Here is a 23,168-nt window from a genome sequence, read left to right on the forward strand (position 1 = left end):
GAACGATGGACGTTATTCAAAGTTGGTGCCTGAGGAAGTAGATGTTTGTCAGCCCCAGCAAAACTGTGATAATCCCCTTAACCAGGGGGAGAAAGTTGGACGGTCTAACGCCACTTTCCCTCAATGGCGGGTCATTCCATTTGGAACGGAGGTGAAATATCTTGGCATTGTTCTTGATAGAAACTCACCTGGAACGCTCATTTGGAAAAAGTTTCACACAAATCCAGACTGTCTCTATGGATATGCCGAAGGATTTGTGGTAAAACTTGGGGTTTAGGTCCCAAACAAGTCCATTAGATATAGGTATGTGATGACTGTCACACCAATGATCACTTATGGGGCAATTGCGTGGTGGCCGAAGGCTTTACAGAAAACGACACAGGCGAAGCTCTCTGGCTTACAGGTTTGTCTTCTAGATCTACCTACTCTCCACATTTTTCTGGAGAGAGAAGCTAGATGGACTGCATGACATCATGCCTCCAACTGTCAAGTACGAACTGCCTTATAAAGTACTGTTCCCGATTAGAGATCCTCCGGCAGAAGGAGGTATTAAGAGCAGATAACTGTTGGTTCACAGATGGACCAAAAACATTGATCAAGAGCATTGGAAGCTCTTGGCTCCTACAGAGCAACGTCTAAGTTGGTAGCAAACTGCTAAAAACAACTCTCCTCAATAGGAAGACTTAACAAATTGTCTCTGGTCTGGATTCCTGGCCAAACTGGCCTTCCATAGATGGCTAAGATGGATGAGAGGAGATGTCATCACACTTCACTCAATCATGGTTACTTCAAACGAATAATGAAAAGGCTCTGACTTGATGATCACGATGTCAACAGAGTCACATAAAATACCTGCACTTAGAGTCATTGAACAGTCAAATGGATTTGAAAGTGGTTTTTGTAAATGGCTTTGAAATGAAGTTATTCGCTGTCGTTCCCAAACTAGGACAACCATCATGAATTGAAGCTTATGCGTGCTGGATCCAAAAAAATATTTTAGACTCAACTGTACGAAGTGATCACGATGAACTTTTTGCAATTTTTCATGAATTCTTTCCAAACTGATCAAAAGGCAACGGAATTGAAAGAAACATTGAAGGATTGAAAAATACAGCGAGAAATATGGCAAATCTTTAAAATCATATTTTTTGGTTTCTAAAGACTTGAAAAGGAATAGTTTTGTGCTAAATTGTAAAGAGTTACAAGAGTCTCTCACATATTTTACGAGAAATATGGAATAAAGAGCATTCACAGTTGAACAAAAATAGTTTTTGCACATGTCAAGTGCAAGGGGACATCTTCATTTGTATTATCAATTTTCAAAGCAATATGAAAGTGACACTCTGAAGATGTTTTTGACTGAGGAAATACTCGAATCAAGTAAACAGCAAATGTACTCTTTTTGATATTTCCACTTTTCCAAAATTATAAAATCTAACAAACAAGGCACATCCAGGATTTTGTTTATTGGAAAAGAGATTTTGTATTTGGAACCATCAGATATTCGATGATTTTCGAAGATTGTAACGCTGGACAGTGAGTTTCCTAGAAATTGGAAATATGAAAACTGCTGGAGCAAATGATGATTGTTTCTTACAATATACTCTCATATCTGCATTCGACTATTTAAAATCGTTACTTACCCTCCCACCTTCTGTCTGTAACGTATTGTTTGATGGGACCATGAATAGCTTGGATGACATTCCAGTTGTCAACTGTCCAATATTTTGTCCACTGGTTTGAATTTTCGAAGGTTGCCAAGGTTTCTGATGTCGGATAAAATGACGACACTGAAAAAACAGTTTTTATGGAAAATTTGTTGCTATGTCGAAGGGTCGAGAAAACTTTTCATTGTTACAGCACCACCAAAAATGAGTCTTCTTAACACAGCTCTTTCATCCCTACTCTGAAGGCCAAATCTTCACGCAAAACGTGTTTCTGTATACAAAAGCTCCCTCAGGCGGAAGCCTGAAAAAGCTATTGTAAAGTGAAACAATTGTTGTGGTTTTGTAAACTTTTCAGTGAAAATCTCATGATAAAGTGAATTCTCATCAAGTATCAGCAAATTCCACTACATGTAGAAAATATTATTATTTCGAGTGGAACTGACTTATACCCAATGTGAATCATTGAATACCACATTCATCTCTTGAATAATTAAAATATCAATTTATGCTAATGCATACGTGGTTTCTTGATAAATGGTCACGGTAAATCAAGTTCAAAAACTTTATTTAATTATTCAAATTGCAGCTCTAAACACTTCAGTCAATGACTGTACTTATTCCACTCGTTTACTTTGTCTGCTCTCCGAACTAATTTCACCTGCACAGTTTCTATAAGTTTTACGATCTCAATCGACTATATTCGAATAAGTTCTTTTTCACGTTCCTCTTCTGTTTGGAAACCCCGAGAAGAAAAATGAAAAATACATTCTTTGAAGTTTGTCGTATAAACCTTTCCAAAATTTTTGCAGATGTAAAAACGTCTCGCTTTGAAAATTCTATTGTCAAAAATTTTATCAATCGATAAGTGATGACAGAACTTTTTCTATCAAATTTGAAAAAGCTTCTTGTATGAAACACGCTGGAAAATTGAATGATTCACGTTGCTTTTCATACAAGTCACATATTTTTTTCAGTCTTCAGCAATAGTAAGAAAGAAAAACTTCCAGTGTAACATTTTTGAGTATTCATTCAGTTATTTCTATCTTCCTCGTTCAACAACAATTCAGCCATTAGGACCTGAGACTTATCTCACATAACCTGAGTTACATTTTAGAAGCGCTCACTATTGACGTACTGTCCCAGTTGATGAGAAAGCAATGAAACATGTTCAATATTTGCATCACCTACCTAAATTGTTTCTGCCTTCATCTGTGTCTTCAATATCTTTAATGATTGCCAATGCTGATGAACTATTCGTGATGCACCATTTATTTCCAACCATGAATATTTCTTCTTGGCTTTTTGCGAGACGTAGTAGAGTTAATCCAAACAATATTATTCTGAAAACACAGAAGTGATTTTTCATCAGTTCGTACTTCCATTGTCTAATATAATATAAATTGATTTGAAACCCTGAAAAAACAATTAAAAAATTAATAAGATTAACTGAAATAACCATTTTATTAAACAAAAAAATGAAATTACAAAAAATTCACATACAAGCTACAACCAAACAAAATAGAAGTTGAAATATTAATAAAAGCTGAAAAATACAGAATATACAGAAAAAAACAGAAGTGATTTTGTTGTGAATATCATTTAAAAAGTTTATGAAGTGTAAATTTACGACAACAACATTCTAACCTCTCCTCTTGAATAATTTTGAAAAATATTTTTAATTTGCTCTGTCATTATGTAACTCAAAAATACAACAAGCATAGCAACAACAAGCTATGAGATTGGAACGAGCTTTTTTGAGAGTGTTTAGAAAATAAAATATGAGACATGGGTTCACTAATTTGATATGCAAACCAGTCAACAAGCATCGGATTGGCGCCAGACGTGGAAAAATATTTTTCATGTTTCTTCTTCTACTTTGTGATAATTTTGAGGCATGAAAGATTTCAAAATCATAGTTATAAACAGGGATGGCCAACTTCCTTTTCCCAAAGGGCCACTTCAATTCTTTCACTAAAAGCGGAGGTCGCACAAAAAATTTAAGACAAATTTAAGCTACATAAATATACAGTGTCACACATAAAGTCCGCATCAAATGGGATTTTTTTTATTCATCTCTTCAAGCAACTTTTGATGTCTCCATTAGGTTGTGCTTTAAAAATGATGCCAAATGACATGCATATGACCGATCAAGTGATTTTTCTTCCCTGTCCAATTTGACATTTTTTCCAAAAAATGTTCAGAAAAGCAGTTATTGCTCGAAATTTCGAAAATCGGTAAAGAGAAAAGATGATTGTTTTTTCATTTTTACCCATATACCAATTTTTAGGTCTCTAGTACAAATTTAGTTTTTTTACAGTTTTTCGAAAATTTGACATTTCTCAAATTCAGCCAAACCTCAACAAAGTTAGTGCTTTATGCCTAACTTATCTTTAAAACGCATTTTTATTACCAATTGCAATTCTAAATACAACTTATTTCGCAAAAATTTAAAACACCAGAAAAAATTATGCCAAAAATGATGCAAAGTTGATACAGTTTTTAAAAACAGATAAATATTTCATTTTATTTCTACTTTTTGCGAAATAGCTTGATACATAAGCATAATTAAAAAACAATATCAATTAAAAGTCAATAATTTATTCTTCACTGCACTTTTCAAACAGTTAAACTTTTATTCACTAATTACGAAAAATTACAACGCAATTAAACTAAGGAAGGAATTATACGAAAGTAATTTCACATTTACTAAATATCTTTTATGAGGTATGAATGAACAAAATTACTTCAGAAATCGATTTAGATTTTGTTGCCTAGAAAACTAAACCGTAAAAAATTCTAACAAACATCTGTTTAAATAAAGTTATAATTTAAATTAAGAACACTAAATCAAATCGAAACATATGCCTAAACCATGTAAAAACCAATAGAAATACAACATAAAAAGTCACATTTCGGTGTGCCTTCCACCACGTTCAATGCAATCAATTGTCCTTTTTAAAACATCTTTAACTACATTCTTTATACTACGGGGTTTCGTGCTTACAACACATTCTCGAATAACTGCCTCTAAATGGTTTATATCTCGAAAAGGTCTTTGCTTATACACCTTTTGTTTTAAGTAACCCCACAAGAAGAAATCTAGTGGGGTTATATCAGGAGATCTAGGCGGCCAAAAGTGTTCCATATTGCGACTGATTACTTTGCCCCTAAATATTTCCAAAAGACGCTCTTTAACCACCCTTGTAGTATGAATAGGTGCACCATCACCACACACATCACCCGCAGGTACCGGGTATCATGTATCATTTATGATAGAATAAGCAACATAGGTATAAATTACTCAGATTTAAATGTAATCAGTTAGTTTTGAAAATGGTGTAATAGCCGAAACCGGTCAACAATAAAGAAATATAGTGGAAAATAGACAAAAGTGTGTTTTTGTAGTGTATCCCCAGTATATAATGCATAATTTTTTTATGTATTGCTTCACTCTGTTTCGCCCTACATGTCCATGATACATTAACGTTTACTATAATTTCTCAAAAAAACTCACATTTTGATTGAATCCATGTCACATTATTCTTTAATCACCGTTATCAACTGAAACTGAACTAACACTGTTTAATGTATTTTCCTATCTGAGGTTTTCCTGCATGTTCATGATTCATTTTAGGTATCCGGTAGAGAAGATATCGCTATAAATGATTATGAGAATAAGTAATACTTGAAATGAATTGAAATGCTTTATTTATATCTAAATGCCACCAGCCCAGTTGAATGGGGATTGAAATTAATAAAACAACTTTTTTCAGTTCCAAACAGGCTTTGGAATATATTTTTACCAAATTATTCGGTATTATCAAAAGATTTTTTTACACTAGGTGCTTGACAACCATTCCAACAATTGTGGGCTCTGTTCTAGTTTGTAAAGATCGCTTGCTGGATGTAAATCATAATTTGGGTTGGCCATGAATTGTTTTCAGACTGAGACTAGTTTTATATTGTACCAACCTTATTAATCCACCTTTTTTTGTGGGTTAACTACATCAAACAATCGTGTATGTAAAGATCTGGAACTGTGGATTCATTCCACTTCCAATTAAAAAACTTCTGAACAAAATTATAAGGTGTGATATACACGTTGAACTACAAGGAGCCTACAGTCAGCGGATATCTTGATTTTCGAACATCCTTCTTAGCAGGGGAAGGGAATTTAAATGCGCTCAACACAGACAAGAATTTATTCATAATTCGACAATTCTTTAACATTGCAGTGTTTGTGAAATTTCTGACCGATCTTAGGAACGAATTTGCTACAAGATTCCAAGACTTTGCAGAGATTGTCAAGCTATCTCCGTTTCTTAAATCGTCATTTGAAGTTGATGTAGCAGCAGAAAGGACACATGTGGCTGCCCAAAGTATCACTTCAAATAGAGATAATTTGTTAATGTGTTTTTGCAAATGTATATAGAATGTTTTCCACTGAAGATTTTTGGGCCAAATATGTTCCAGAAAAATATGAAAATTGTAAAAGACTAGCTATCAATTTGGCCACTATACCGGGTGTCCCACATTTTATGTGACAGGCAATATTCGGTTTGTTGAAGGAGATACACAAAAATGTTTCATACAAAAGTTTTAGGAGTTCATGAGAGCTATATTTTGATATAATTTTTAAATATACAGGGTGTTTGGTGTAGGTGCTACAGACCGAAATTCCATTTTTTAAAATAGAACGCCCTGTATATCATTACATATTCAGATGCTACGTTAAATTCTAATATCATTTCATGTTTGGTTTTTGAAATTCGGTTACGGCGTAGCATCTGAATATGTAATGATATACAGGGCGTTCTATTTAAAAATTATATCAAAATATAGCTCTCATGAACTCCTAAAACTTTTGTATGAAACATTTTTGTGTATCTCCTTCAACAAACCAGATATTGCCTGTCACATACAATGTGGGACACCCGGTATATATATATGAATATATATATAGTAGTTAGTAGGTTAGACGTGTCTGGAAAACGCAAAGCATTATTTTTCTGAAAATTCCACCTCTCACATTTCCTTACCTGTTCTATCGATCTGAAATATTTTCAGCATTGCGGCGTTGTCACTTCTATCAAAAAGTCCCAGCAATTATATTTTTTCAAATGGAACACCCCGTATATCAATATATTTTGGGAATCGCTCTAGTATTTTAATACTTTTTTGTTAATAATGTCCTATACCTATCTCTATCTGTTTTCGAGATAAAAATAAATTGTGCTAAATATGGTCGTTACTTTTATAAGTAATTTACAAAGAGTTATCGACGGTGTTTCGAATCATCTTCCAAAATGAATGCAAATATCGATTATTCAAACGAAGTTCTTATGAAATTATTTATTATACACGGACAGTGTGATCAAATCATTGCCAGAACTTGTAGAAAATTCAACCAAATGTATCCTGAATTAACACCAATGAACGAGAGGAAGTTTGTAAGGTTACAAAATAATTTCCTTAACTATGGCTCCATGTTGAAAGCGCCTTCAACATTACCAAAACCTGTTACTTCAAATGAGGACAATACTGTTGACGTTTTGGCATATTTTTTTCATATCCAGAAGCTTCCATTCGCAGTGCAGAAAAAGATTTAGGTGTATCACATGCTTCAGTACAACGAATTTGAAAAATCACGGAATACATCCGTATAAATTTACGAAAGTTGTAGCTCTAAAAGCAGAAGACTTCGAACGTAGAATGCATTTTTGTGAATCCTTTTGATTCATACACAGGAAGATCGGGAATTTTTATCAAAAATAATTTGAAGCGACAAATCAAAATTTACGAGGGATGGTATTTTCAATAGAAGGAATAAACATTTTTGGGCTGATTATAATCCTCATGTTACAAAAGAAATAGGTTTTCAAGAAAAATTTGACCTGAATGTTTTCTGTATTCTGAAGAACAATAAAATTAGCTTTTTTATTTATGAAGACACACTGAATGCAGAGACATATCTCCAAATATTAAGGACGACTGTAACCGATTTTATTGAAAATTTGCCTTTAGAGGAATATAGGAATTCGTGGTTTCAACTGGACGGAGCGCCAGCTCATTCCACCCAGGAAGTTTCCAGGAAACTTGACGAACTCTTTGACGATCGTTGGTTTAGGCGTTTAGGGCCGTGGGATTGGCCACCGAGATCACCCGATCTCACGCCACTTGACTTTTTTATGGGGTGTTTTTAAAAGAAAGGGTATACAGTACTCCAGTGCCTACCAAAGAAGAATTGCGACGGCGAATAGTGCGGAGTATTGAAGATCTGGATCCCCAGGAAATTGAAAAAGCAACCACAAGTCGCGTACAAAAAAACATTTTTAAATGTTTAAAATGTAATGGACAACATTTTTAGCATTTATTGTGAAAATGTGATATTTTGTTTATAATTTTGTTATTTTGAATCATCCTATTCTGTTATTGTCTGTACTTTCACATGTTTTAGCCCACAAAATCTTACTTTTTACGAAGAAATGACTGATTTTTGGTACAGTTGTTCCCTGGAAACTGAGCTATAGTTGAAGAAATTCTTTTGTGACCTTACAAACTTCCTCTCGTTCATTGGTGTTAATTCAGGATACATTTGGTTGAATTTTTTACACGTTCTGACAATGATTTGATCACTTCGTTCATGTGTATAATAAATAATTTCAAAAGAACTTCGTTTCAATAATCGATATTTGCATTCATTTTGGAAGATGATTCGAAACACCGTCCATAACTCTTTGTAAATTACTTATAAAAGTAACCGAACTGCTATAAGCTTGATAATTCCACTGCTACCTAAATCCAAATTCTAAAAAAAAGATAATGTTTGTTGAAGAAGCGACTTTATTGAGAAAACTTGTCAATTTAGGTATAGGGACATGATATATCATCTTGAAGCATTTTCCACCATCTTTCAATTTACCGAGTAATATACAGGGGGTTTCATTTGAAAAAATGAACTTTTGATTACTTTTATGCACAATGGAAATAATAGTAATTTTAGCACGCCCTGTATGATATGGAGTCGATTTCTTGGTGTTATTTGAATATTTCGAGTTTGTCCAAAATATCAACTTTTCATGAATTGAGAGTAAGTACTGATGTACTTAATTTTAATTAAGGCTATGTTTTGGACCATATTTGTTTATATTTCATTTATATTTTATTCAACCAATGTTTTTCAGAAAATGCGACTTTCAAAATTTTTATTTTTATCTTTATGGTAGGACTCAAGATATTTTCATCAATCTACTAGCTTATATTCTGATTTCATACACTTGACTATGTTTTTTCTTTCTGAAAATGTTCACAAAAGCTTTGTCAATAATAGCTTTCCTTTGGACAATAAATCATATTTATTATTATTATTATTAATAGTCTGGCCAATATTATACCCAATGGAAGTAAAACAACACAAACTTACAATATTTTTTATTACAAAACATTCTAACAATTTACAAAATTTCAGTTTTCAACGTCAATGAATAGATATATAAATAAATTTCAATACATACACAATATACCATTTCTATCAACAGTCATTATTTTTTCACCAGAATTATTGGCTAAGTTCTGGACTCTGGGAGGGAAATTATATGTACATTAAACAGTCTAGAGCCCATTTAACATTTTGAGGTTAGAACTAGCAGGGTAGAGATAGTTTTGAGCCCATTTCATTATTAAACGATGATATACGAAGTCTGTAGAGCGTGTGGCAGCAAAGTTTGTTCCAAAACTGCTGAATTTTGACCATAAACACCGTCGCATGTAAATTTTCCAGGAATTGTTGAACGTCAACCCATTCTATGAGTCATAACTGCTGACAAATCATAGGAATCAATCAAAGTTCAATCGTCCCAATGGAAAAGCCCAAAAGAGCAAAGTCCACAAAAAGTACGTCTAGTTCGTTCAAAAGTCAAGATGTTGCTCACGATAATGCACATGCTATTCATCATAGCTTATTCGTAATGTATTTGGCAAAAACAACACCGTGATCATGCCTCAGCCACCGAATTCACCAGATTTCCCTCCTGCAAACTTTTTCCTGTTTCCAAGATTGAAGAGAACCATGAAAGGAGAGCGTTCTGCGGCGATTGAGGAGATTGAAACCGAATCGCCCAGAGAGCTCAAGGACATACCAAAAAAAGGTTTTCAAGCTGACTTGAGGATTGGAAAAACCGCTGGAACAAGTGTATTATATCTTTCAACTTTCGAACCGAACAAGATTTCCAGATCGGAAAATATAGTTTTGGGCGACAACTTAATTCGTTGAGAATGTAAATTTAGTGAAGTAAACTGACAAAAATACTCTCTCTGACATTCCAAATTGAGTGGTCTCCTTATGAAAACGAAAAAGAGCCATCAGCAGGAACTGTATCGGCAATTCAGGAAGTCGCAAGAACCCCTCGATTTTTGACCGGGGATAATTTGTTTGGTATCTTCAAACTCCTCCACTTCAACCTCCCTCCCCTCCATAAGGTTGACAATCACACATTTGAACCCCTCTTTGTACCCCTTAAACGTTCACGGGCTTGTGGGAACCATCTCCAGCATCCTGCTTCCTACCCTCAGTCTTCTCAGAACCGCTCTGCCACCCCGAATCGATGGTAGCGTCGCTGTGGCAGCCTTGCCCTTGGACTTCATCGTCGATATTGGCGTCTCCGTAAAGCAGACCTGCTGGGTTGCCCCCCAAATTCTGGATCAACGCAGAAATGTTCGAGCCTATATTCCTCCTCGTCTGCTGGTTCAGGTTCAGCGTTTTAGGCGGGACGTTCTTCGATCCAGAGTTGTTGTAACCGAAGTTTGCCGGGTTCTGGTTGTAGTAGTTTTGGTCGTAGTTCAGCCCCGATATGGTGGTGGTGAGGTTGCTCGTGTTCTGTCTGTATCCGTCTTGTTCGGGTATGACCTGAAAGTAAAGCAGAATTCTTAGTATGTGTTTGTTTCATCATCAACCACCTGGAGGTGAGCGCCCTTTGCCGTGGTGGGCCTCCTTTGCCGATATACTCGTTTGACCCGTTATAGACCCTAAAGTAACTAACGTCTGGGTGAACAGAGGAGATGGAGATCGACTGGACACCTTTTCCCCTAGATGTAAACCACTGCGATTTTTTTTTATGGTGCATATCCGAAATATGTCACAGAAGAACTACTTTCCCAGCCACTCACCTATATTCCCTACAGATCTGAAGAAGATAGTCGCAGACTAACTGCCGATCAACGGGGTTGTTTAATGATTTTTGGTTTATAGTTCACTTGATAGAAATTTTAAATTGAAAAACAGTGCACTTTGTTTCATCTCTCTAAGTACCGTAGTCTTCCCGTAATTAATTATTAAAAATCGAATGTGGTAGGGTGGTGACGTCACGGCCCTATTCCCGCTTCTTTTTCGATTGACCAATAGGAACAATAGAAATAATCAACGTTGCCAAATCGTAAAATTTACGTCGCCTATAATTATCAATTTAATTATGGAAGTGTATAAGGACCCGTTAACGTTTCAAATTCTCCACATGGAATGAAATGTACACGAAAAATCATGTTTGGAAATAAGTTATATATCTAAAATCAGTACACAAAGTCGATAGATTACAAAATATTTACCTAAACTATGATTTTATGCATTATTTTATAATATACAGTTATGAAAATCAAAAAAATATAGTAAACTTGATTCAAGAATCATTTCAAATATTCAATTTATTCTACAGTCCTCAATCTGTACAGCTGCAATTTATTATAAAAAAAACGATCCCTACATACATACCTCTTTCTAATATAGCTACTAAATTCAAGCGTTATAGGCTCGCTTGGGTAATCTGTTGAATCTTCCAAAACTTGAGAGGAAGGTTGAATGAGGTAAAAAATAGGAAATATGCAAACATTTTTTAAATTTTTTTTATTCAATATTCACTTCATTTTGATATAGAAAAAAAAATAAACATAGCTGCAAGAGTAGTAATTATTTTTTCATAAAATCTTAAAAATATTGGTTTAATTTGACAAGTTCAAACGCTCCTATTTCTCGGGCGCTTGAGGCGTGACGTCATAGGGCACGTCCTGTCAGTTTATTGTTTACATTGAGAGTTAACAAGGTGTTTTAGTTTAAATATCCCGTAATAATCATGGAAGAAGAAGAAAAGCCATTTTACGGACCAATGTGTCCGAACACTATAAAAAGTACACCAGATGAAGTTTCATAACCTTAAAGTTCATAACCTTATTTACGTATGTCATACAATGAATGTAAACAACATTTGAGGTTATATTGAGGGAAATAATTTTATGAGTGCATGCATAAAAACAGATTTACTAGATTAAAAATACCATGTTTTACAATAATTACCTTGCAGCTTTTACTCCCTTAACCTCAGCAGATGTAAAATCCGGGTTTGACGCAAAATATGTGGTTATCATGAATGCATCTATTTTTGGAAGATTATCTGACTGGGCTTTCACAAAACCGTTGTCCGTCATTGCTGTTGATGACGCTTAGTATTTCTTGACATTAAAATATTAGAAAACTAAGTTAGAATAGCAATACAAACAATTTTTCTCTCCAACAAAACCTGAATGTATGAAAATAAATCACAGGTGTCTGACAGGACATGCCGTATGACGTCACGTTTCATTTCGACCAATGGTGGGGCATTTTACAAATTTGAATTTCGCTCGTAAATTTTTCACTTTTTGATTCATGTTTCAAATAATTGAACACATATTAAATTAGAAAATAACGAATTGAGTGTAATACTTGGACCTTAAAAACCCAGGAAAAAAAAATCAGGCCATTTTTTTTGTGTGCCTTTCCGCACAATTAAAATCAGCACAGGAATGCACCATATTAATAGTCAAATATATCTCTAAAACACTTTTAAAACATACACAAACTAAACTCAATGAAAAAACGAATTATTGCTATGTGAGCTGTCACCTAAGACAGAGTTAAAACTCAATGTTGCAAAAACAAGCCGAATGGATCCGATATGACATAGATTTTCAATGCCGAATAAACCAATAAATTGTGATTCTCCTGAGAAAATGAAGGATCAATTGAAATTTTTCTGTAATTATTCATTCATTTTTTTAAGAATAAAGCCAGCAAACAAATAAATATACAATAATAAGATCACTCGCTTCCATGAATTGAGCATAGAAATGGACAATAATATTTGCCTTGATAACTGATACAGTACGAGTTGGGTTTATCTAAATATGATTTTAAATAGAATTAAACGAGCTGTATTTTCAAATGGTTTTCGAATGCTCAAGAACCCTAAAAAATAAATCAATTATGCATTCATGCCACCCACCAAAAATAAGAAATTCAACGTTACTGGTATATTAGCCATATTGTCATCCAGTCAGCCAGCGCCCTCTGTAGTTTATGCGACAATGTGCTCTTTCTAATGTCAATGGTTTTCAGAAACTTCGTATTTTTGTTGAAATAATTTCAAAATGAACATTTAGCCTAGTTTTGCTGAAGCTGACTCCCGACAACTTACCAAGAGTAGATTTTGAAATGATCGATGAATTTTACTTGAAAAATTTGCAATACTTTGGTACCGAAATGAAGAATGAAAAATTGAAACTGTAAGTGATATATTTAGTAGGTCCCTTTTATTTATATGACATTCATTTCAGACTTTGTCTTTTATCGAAGGATGGAGAGTTTTGATTCAGTTTTTATTTTATCTCGGCTAAGGAGCAGTATGGTGACTGAAAAGAGAAGCAAAAATATGTACAGTGAAATGTAGAATTACTCCAGAACATATCAATCCAAAAAATAACCTGAAAAAAATATTTTTCGGAATGTAAACTAATGACACGGAATATGCAGCAAAATAGGCACCCGCCTAACCTACCTTTTACAAAAAAAACGTTCTTTAATTACATAATTGTTACAGTTGTATTCACACCTTGTTGACAACAATAACAACAAAAATGGTGTCTGTCAAATTGGATCATCAGATCTGTGATTGGATATTAAAAACCAATACACTTGGCAACTCCGCTCTAGACACGATCAATTTTATTGGTCAACAGATACGCGGCCAATTTAAATTCTTGTTTTTCGAATTATTCTTTTTTCAGCAAATATAAAGAGATTTTGAGATCGATTAGTCTTGATAAGTTGTAATTCATGTGTAGAAAAATATTTTGTTGATAAAAATAAAAACAACAATAATAATAAGTATAATATACCCCTAACTCGATCAGTCAAACCAGTATAATTTTCTTTAGCATGAAATAAGCCCATTCCTCACTGGATACAGGATAATTTACCATGTTTTGTTAACCTTGAAAGTAACGTCCAAAACTGCTTGTTCTCTTCAGTAATACCAAAGGGTATTGGTCAGTCTGAACGTGCAATCAAAATTCGATTAAAAGAACACACAGCCTATATCCGATTTGAGAGACCAGAACTGCCTAGTGTTGCTCAACATCCCTGAAGAACAACCATAGAATGAAGGAAACTTTCGAGACCTGTACGTGACACTAGAATTCTGAATGTTGTAGAAGGATGGGATGACAAACAGCCTATCAAACCACAATTTCAGTTTAACACTTACCTCGTATTGAGCATCCGGCGCTAGGTAGTGATCTAAAGAAGCGTTGGTGAAGCCCCTTCTGGCGGTTTGCTCGCAAGATTTCTCCTGGAAGTAGCTGCAGCATTCGTCGGGAGATATCGTGTCGTCTGTCGTTTCTGTCATGGGGGTTTGAACGCTGCTGCACAGGCTGTTTTGGGATATGTCTTTGGGAAGCAGCTGGATGCACGAGTCCGTGGTGAACTCCAATTCAGAAGGATTTGGAAGCGGGAACGGCATTCTGCTCCTGGTCGACATCTGCCTGTTACCTTTAGTAAAGATACCTTATATGAACTGAGGAGGGTCATAAGTGTTATTTATTTGAGTATTTTCAATTGGTTTTGAAGTTTGAATCGCCAGTTTTAGGAATCATCTTGGTGCCACCAGTTCGTTCCATTTAAAAGCAAGATCTGCCGAAAACATCCCCGCTGTCTGTAAAAGTTTGCGGGAGAATCAATGGCAGTCGATTTTGCGTTGCTAACAAGAACTTGGCCTTTCGCAGACCACAACTGTACAAAATTCAACTGTCCCAGGAACTGAAGGTAAACGACCATAGACAACGACGCGTGCTCGCTGTATGGGCTGTGGAGCCTCATCTTCAATGATGATGCCCATTTCTGGATGAATGGATACGCGAACAAACAAAATTGTCGAATTTGGGACGATATCAATCCACATGATCGAAGATCCATCACAGCGTCACAAAACTCAACGGCCTTCTACGCCAGCATAACCCATGTCATCGATCAAATTCAGCCTTATTTCGATGATATCCCACACACACACACATTTTGTTTTATTGTAATAAAAGACCCTATATTAAGTTTGATTGGTATATTTGTGAAGAAATTAGATTTCTTTAATTTTGAATTTGGCGCGCTTTGCGTACTGGCATAGCAATGTCAAACTTTTTAGTCTGCAGTTTTTGGTTAGAGGTTAGATTTATTGGAATGTGGCGTCAAGAAAAAGGCCGAGAAATAGTTTCATATTGAGATTTATTTGGTGTTTTTTGTTTAAAGGTGATTGACAATGTTTCATGATGACTTTCACTAGTTCGGACTTCCATTGTCTAATATGTAAAATGATTTGAAATACCCGTACCAACTGAAAAAGAAGAATTAAAAATAGATAGCTGAAAATAACAGTTATATTAAGCAAAAATAACCTGAAATAAAATAATAGTGAAATAAAATACAAGTAAAATTAAAACGATTGAACTAAAATAAAGAAATACAAATAAATATAAATAAAAAAAGTTGAGAGATTCCAAGCCACGATTGTTAGTATCTATAATCGTCTTCGGGTGATGACTGGACTGATTCCTCCGAGAGATGACTATTTATGGGTCGTTCGAGTACTTTTACTTATCCCCACTTTCCATTTTTCCGCTTCACTGGTTCAGTGGGAGATGACCGTTTGGCGGGAGTTGGCCATTTTTCGTTTGATGATGGGTTTCCATATGTTGCGTATCTCTACGCTAGCTTGGCTGAATACGTTGTTGGACAGCATGTATGCGGCTTCCTTGAATTTTCTCTTAAACCAATGTTCCTCTCTGTGCAAGATCTCAGCTTGGGACCACTCGATGTTGTGTTGATGGCTCCAAACATGGTCTGCTATTCCTGATTTGCTGGTTTCCCCTCGCTGGGTGTGTTTCTTGTGCTCGGCAATGCGAACATTTAATGGCCTCTTAGTTTCACCAATATAGGATTTTCCACACTCACAGGGTATTCGGTAAATGCAATTCTTGGAATCGCAGTCCGCATTTGGTGACCTGGTTTTCGTGAGGCTACTACGGATAGTGTTACCAGATCTGAAGCAGGTTCTGATGTTGTACTTGGAACCAATTCTTCTTATCCTTTCCGATAATCCTCTGATGTAGGCAAGTGCAAGCACTGGTTGTGGCGGCTTCTTTTCCTTGCGAGGCTCCTGCTGTCATTTAGCCAAAGTCTTTTCCACCATCTTCTTTGATAAATAACTAACAAAATAAATCTTTCATTTCAGCAACACACTGGTTTATTTCAATCTTAACCCATAAGATATAGTATTATAAAACCACATAAAACGTCTATTCCGCCTTTCCAATTTGTAGAGTCACAAAATGAATCTCAATATGAAACTATTTCTCGGCCCTTTTCTTAACGCCACATTCCAATAAATCTAACCTCTAACCAAAAACTACAGCCTAAAGCTGGCGGTTCGCACCGCGACCGCGACCGGAGACCGCGACCAGAGACAGAGACAGGAGACCGCGACCGGTACTTATCATAAGGCTTTGTATGTGTGCCAGTGCGCGCGTGCGACCGAGACGGGAGACAGAGACGCTAGACAGGAGACGCTAGGAGGAAGAAAACACATCGGTAGAACCAACTCAAGCAAGTCGTGTGACACGTTGTTCTTGCCAGTCCACTGCTCCTTGCTGTGACATAAAGTAATCTGTTAAATTTGCTCTAATGTTTAGTCCGTTACTGTTCGAAAACCCTCCTGTTCCACGCAATGAAACAAAATTCGAAGTCAAAGAATGATCCTTCGTGGCCTCTACTTAAATATAATTCCTTAATAGGTAGCCTTTTTTTCGATTTGTAATAATATAAAAGTAAATCATCGTCTTCTTCTTCCTCTAGTAGTAACCTTACTTGGCTTTCCATTACACTATAATGTATAGGTACAGTACAACACAACTAACTTTAACAACAGACTCCACAATAATGAATGAATATTCACTTTGGTTGCTGTCTTTTGGTTTGGTCTCGACCCACAGTACATGAAAAAGAGACCGAGACACTTGTCGTGGTCTCCTGTCTCTGTCTCTGGTCGCGGTCTCCGGTTCTGTCGCGGTGCGAACCGCCACCTTAAGAAGTTTGACATTGGCGCGCCAAATTCAAAATTAAAGAAATCTAATTTCTTTACATATTTTTCGAAACAATGATACTTTGTAGATCTCGCCAGTAGTATATTTAATAATGTTCGTTTTTTACGTAACTTTGGTTTTGTCTTGAAAATCATTTTTGAAGAAACAAAACGGTTACCAGTGAATTTTTGAATCAAAAATAAGATAAATGTTGGAAAAAACTACGTAGATATTATTTTTATGTCTAATTCAAGAAATATCTGTTGGTTAAAACCGCGCTTTGAATCAGTCAGTCCACAACATTTCAATTCAGCGGTGAAGATAAAATTCAGAATATGATAAAGAATAAATTTACCCATTCTATGAGCTAAATAGTCCTCATCTTCGGTGACCGTGGATGACGAAATATTCTCCTGGAAGTTCTGTAGCAGCTGGTTGGTGCTCACGTCTTTGGCATCGGGTTTCTGCAGAGAAATCAACCTCGGTTTTTGCGTCTCCAAAGCTTCGTCGTACAGAGACGAATCTTGTCCGTCGTTCCGGACGGAGATATTGCAGCAGCTGCTCACGTCGGCAAAATATACCTGCGAAGAAACTAGTGAATCAGGCTCTGTTTCACTTTCTCTCCTACAGCTAATATTAATAGTCTAATCAAACAGTTCAAAAACATGAAAAATAGAGATAAAGGTCCTGAAAATATGAGCGACAGCTCATTCGATTCGGAATCACCTCTAGAAGAATGTTTTTGAAGGATTTTGGTGCAGGTAAGAAATTTCAATTGTTATTAGCAAAATAAGATTTATAAAAAAAAATTGTATTTAGTTTTTCGTTAATAACTCAAAAAATATTAATATTTGATCAATTTTGAAAAAAGCTCGTTAAAGAGGAGAAAATTTCCGATAAAACAGTCACGACTCTCGAAACTGTATCTCCATTATTTATAATTTTAATTTGACGTTGAAAATAGGGTTCCGCGCGGCTGTTACGGCATGCGCGCGCTGCCGCTAAAGAGAGTTTATCAAAAAAATAATTTTTTTATAACATTAAATATCATTTTAAAAATTTGAAAAAAATCTAGAATCTTCTTAACACTTGAATGGAAAAAAGTCTTAACACTATTTTTCAATAAGTTATTCAATTGTTAACTAACAAATTTTTTCCCAATTTCCGTTGGCATAAATAATGGGATAAAATGTATAAATAATTGGCCTATAAATTTTAAACTTCTTGGAGCCCTCTTGATACATATACTGCGATAAAAATTCATAAAAATTTATTAATTTGTTAATTATGATTTTTATAACTATTGCAAAATGAAATATCTAAAATGTGTTGATAATTTTTTTTCAATTGATATTGTTTTCACATCAAACAATGGCAGTTATTAACATAGAATATGAATTTTTTACGTAAGGTGTTTATTAAATTGTTTTAAACAAATAGAGAAATTCAATATTTTGAAAACATTTTTTTGCTATTTGTTGTCTAGAGATAATTATGATTAGAAAAAGTTTTTTTCTTAATTTCAATCATTAATTGTTTAAAATCAATTTTTTTTTATATTTGTATTATTTAAGTAATTAGTTAAGAAATAATTTTGCTTTTGAGAATCATAATTTGCACTTTTAAATAGTTTGGCAAAAAAATGTTTTATTTATCATTTAATCGTTTATTAGTTTAACAATTTGTTATAAACAAATATGGACCAACGTTATATTTCTTTCTGAAGCGGAAAAAAATTATAAAAACAGCTATATATACCGTATCGTATGATATTAGAAAGTATTAGATATAATAAATAAAAAAATAATTATTATATATAGCTGTTTTTTTATAATTTTTTTCTGCTTCAGAAAAATACTATAACGTTGGTCAATATTTGTTCATAACAAATTGTTAAACTAATAAACAATTAAATAATACATAAAATTTTTTTTTTGCCAAACTATTTAAAAGTATAAATTATGATTTATAAAAGCAAAATTATTTACTAACTAATCATTTAAACAATCGAAATATACAAAAATCGATTTTAAACAATTAAAAATTAAAATAAAAAAAAATTTAAATCATTTTTCATTTCAAAAATATTGAATTTCTCTATTCGTTTAAAACAATTTAATGAACAAATTACGTAAAAAATTCATATACTATGTTAATAACTGCCATTGTTTGATGTGAACACAGAAATAGCTGGAGATAGAGTTTCGGAAGTCGGGACTTTTTCATCGGAAATTTCCTCCTCTTTAACGAGCTTTTTTCAAAATTGCTCAAATATTAATATTTTTTGAATCATTAACGAAAAACTAAATACCATTTTTTTAATCTTATTTTGTTAATAACAATTGCAATTTTTTACCTGCACCAAAATCCATCAAAAACATTTTTCTAGAAGTGATTTCGAATCGAATGAGCTATCGCTCATAACGGTTTCTAGAAATAAGATATAATTAAGAGTTATGTGATCAAAACCGATGATTGAAGAGCTTTTTCACACAACTCTTGTCAGTTTTAATACGTCAATTATGGATTTTGGGAACAAACCAGCTAGTATTGCCAACCTGTCGGCACGAAATGCCTCGCTTTGTGTGCGACTTCTTCAGAAGTTACAATTTTCTCTCAAATGTTACCTTTCGAACATAACCTGATACAACTTTTTCTCGATCAGGAACCACACTTATGCATGACTAGGTCAAGCCGGCACAAACTCCAGATCTCAACCTGTGAGCTCATGTAGCATTATTCAATTCTAGTCATTTCTAAATGTGAAAAATCAGTTCATTCGCCCTCACCTCAGACTCCGTAGCTTCCGGTTTCTGGGGACTGTTCTCCTGCGTTTGAAACCCCGCATTCTCCACACCTTGAAGCCTCGGCAGGAAGCGACACTTCTGTGAATCCCCCGCTTTGCCGTCCGCCACATTGGGCTCGTGGTAATCGTGTTCCGAACCGATCTTGTTCTCGTCCTGCCCCGCCTGATTGAACACGTTCTGGACGTTGATCCTGTTGGACATCTGCACGTTGGACTTGACGGACGCCATGTCGGTCCGCTTCTTCATTTTCCTCGCGGGGAGGGTATGCGACACCCTGTCCACGCAGCTGGAGGTGTCCGTGCTCTCGCTGTTGTCGTTCGGTTGGTGGATTTCCGGTTCTGTGGTGTTTTCATAGTTATCCTTGTTGCTGAAGTGGGGTCTCGTCCTGCGCGAGTTGCGGAACTGATTGTTCTCGTTGTTCATTTGGCAGTGGGACTCGTGGCCGTGGTTGTGGTGGTGAATGTGGTGATATCTGAAGAAAAACAATTTTCAACACCAAGTAAAGGAGACCAAATTTCCAGAAACACTTCATGGTTACATTTCTAATGGATAGTTCACACAAATCGCAAATCGTTTTTTGCTACACGATAGCTGCTTCAAACCTTTTTGTACTGACTGAATTCTGCTTAACTCTTGCCTTATATTTGTTTGGAGGTGGTTGACACCGATCTGAAGATGGGGACCTGAATGATAGAACAAACTTTCCGATACAAAAAACCTGTAACAGCAACTGGAAGGAAAAACAATCTCGAAAATGCTGGAATAAGGCGCCGGAAATGACACTGGCCAAAGAGTTCATTAAAGAGCCAGCGCCACAATTCACGGAGTACCTACTAAGTCTGACAAGGCGATCAACTAGAGTTCTGGTCGGGCTATTGACGGGACACTGTAGACTCAACAAACACATGAACAACATCGGACTGGCAGACACAGCCCTATGCAGGCTTTGCCAAGAGGATGAGGAAACCTCCGTGCACATACTATGCTATTGCGAAGGTCTGTCAACGATAAAGTTTGCAACATTAGGGGAGGAGAAACCACAACCCTCTCAATATATAGGGAACTCGAGGTCTGGCCTATGGAGTCTAGTTACAAGGACGGGCCTAGACAAGGAACTCTAGCATACATGAGGGCACACACAATAGATCTGCAAAGGTCGCAGTGTAGTGGGTGTTCAGCACAGAAGCCCCATATTAATCTAATCTACCGATACAAGTAATCATGGAATTACTAGGATGCTGTGTACGAAACTGCTACTTCCAACTGAAGGACGAATTTTTTAGGCAAGATGAGGGACTGCGAATGGGATCGTCACTTTCACCTGTTATAGCCAATATATATATGGAGTGATTTGAAACTCTGGCCATTGAAGAAGCCCCGAGTTTGGTTGAGATACGTAGGCGACACCTTCATAATATAGAACTAGACACTTTCCTGAAGCACATCAACAACGTAAGTCCTTCCATCACTTTCACAATGGAGAAGGAAGTCCACAACGAATTGCCTTTCTCAGACGTATTGGTGCAGAGGACCGACACTAAATGGGAAATATCTGTATATCGAAAACCCACTCACACAGGACAGTATCTGAACCAGAAATCCAACCACCATCAATCGACAAAGAGAGGAATCATCAAGACTCTACTAGACCGTGCTTTTGGGCTATGTGATACAAAGAAAGGTCTCGAAAAGGAACTAGGCGTCATCAAAAATGACCTTCAACGGAATGGTTACTCCAGAGTGATGGTAGAACAGGCCTTAGCTAGAAGACAGCAAGAACTCCACAAGGAAGAGAAGCCGCCACAACCAGTACTTGTACTCCCCTACATCAGAGGATTATCGGAAAGGATAAGAAGGATTGGGTTCGTGTATAACATCAGGACCTGCTTCAGATCTGGGAATACCATTGGCCATTGAAAGTTCGCATTGCTGAGCACACAGTTCGAAACACACACACAGCGAGAAGAAACCAGCAAATCCGGAATAGCAGAGCATGTTTGGACTCATCAACATAACGTCAAGTGGGCTCAAGCTGAAATCATCCACAAAGAGGAACACTGGTTTAGGAGAAAATTCAAGCAAGCCGCGTATATGTTGTCCAACAACGCATTTAGTCAAGCTAGCGTAGAGATACGTGACATATGGAAACCTCTAATCAAGCGAAAAACGACCAACTCCCGCTAAACGGTCATCTCCCGCTAAAACCAATGAAGCAGTGAGAGGGAAGAGGAGATAGGTGAAAGCACTCGAATGACATATAAATAGTCAGATCTCGGAGGAATAAGTCCAGTTATCACCCAAAGATGATTGTGGATACTAACAATCGAAACATCGTGACATAACTTGTTTTGAAATCTTTGAATTTTTATTTTTTCATTTTTTGTAATAATATTTTTTAATTATTTAATTTTAATTTTTATTGATATTTCAATTTTTTGTATTTGTTTAGGTGTTGCTTTCATGTTATTTCTTTGTAATTTCAGTTAATAAAATTATTATTTTCGGTTAATTTTTTTTCAGGGTTTTCAAATCCCAGTCCGAACTGATGAAATACAATTTTGCCTTATATGATAACAATTTGAATCGTATGACCGTGTAATAACTTCATAAAGATCGGGGTTGATCAACTTTATGACTGTCGAACCATTGAGCATCGTTGTGGTCACGTACAAGTTGGGCTAGACTAAACAAATGTATATATTACATCCTGCCGATGATCATACGCTTGGGAAAGTTAAAAAACGCAGAGATGAGGTATTTGTAGCTAGCGTTGCTGACGCGAGGGCTTGGTAGTTTTTGCGGGAGACACAAAAAGTCAGTCACCGGATCCCGTCGAGACGAGATCGGGGGTCTCATCCCTCAGCCTTCGAAGCTGAGGGAGGTGGCCTAAATAGGAAAGTTATTTTGTTTGTAAACGCGTGGTGCGAAATTTAAGAAAAATCGGTAGTAAAATCATAAACCGGTAATGGATACAGGGAAGTTTGAAATTAAAGTGTTGGTGTTGAAGACACACCGGTTCAACGGAGCCTATGGTTGACCATGAACCATCCAAAGAGGCGTTATGTGAGTGTTTTTTTACTAACCAGTTGATATTGAGAGAGAGTTCACATATTATTTTGTTATGAGTCCACTTCAAATTTGAGGTTATATATTGTTGGGTTCCTAGCGCTGATAGTTCAGCTAGAGTTCATATTACAATTACAAAAAACGGCAAAATTTTGAAAAGTAAATAACAGGGTCAAATTAGCGACATTTTCTCTGT

General features: G+C 35.7%; 2 protein-coding genes across 2 annotated transcripts in view; both read right to left on the bottom strand.

The window, feature by feature from the left end:
- LOC111502216 (uncharacterized) overlaps positions 1–5,261 on the bottom strand; it is a 48,707-nt gene extending 43,446 nt beyond the window's left edge. Inside the window, exons 1-3 of the mRNA XM_074179578.1 lie at positions 5,182–5,261; positions 2,856–3,007; positions 1,644–1,790 (exon numbers count right to left, since the gene is read on the bottom strand). Of these exons, the coding sequence (XP_074035679.1) occupies positions 1,644–1,790; positions 2,856–3,007; positions 5,182–5,198 (316 nt within the window). The 5' untranslated portion in view covers positions 5,199–5,261. The remainder of the gene's footprint in view (positions 1–1,643; positions 1,791–2,855; positions 3,008–5,181) is intronic.
- A 3,840-nt stretch (positions 5,262–9,101) lies between these two features.
- LOC111502214 (uncharacterized) overlaps positions 9,102–23,168 on the bottom strand; it is a 42,788-nt gene continuing 28,721 nt past the window's right edge. The window contains 4 exon segments of the mRNA XM_023156222.2: positions 9,102–10,572; positions 14,237–14,520; positions 17,455–17,680; positions 19,889–20,378. Of these exon segments, the coding sequence (XP_023011990.2) occupies positions 10,183–10,572; positions 14,237–14,520; positions 17,455–17,680; positions 19,889–20,378 (1,390 nt within the window). The 3' untranslated portion in view covers positions 9,102–10,182.

Source organism: Leptinotarsa decemlineata, unplaced genomic scaffold, assembly GCF_025532065.1.
Source record: "Leptinotarsa decemlineata unplaced genomic scaffold, Ldec_3_MD MMD2_tig00026282_RagTag_RagTag, whole genome shotgun sequence".
NCBI classification, from domain to species: domain Eukaryota; kingdom Metazoa; phylum Arthropoda; class Insecta; order Coleoptera; family Chrysomelidae; genus Leptinotarsa; species Leptinotarsa decemlineata.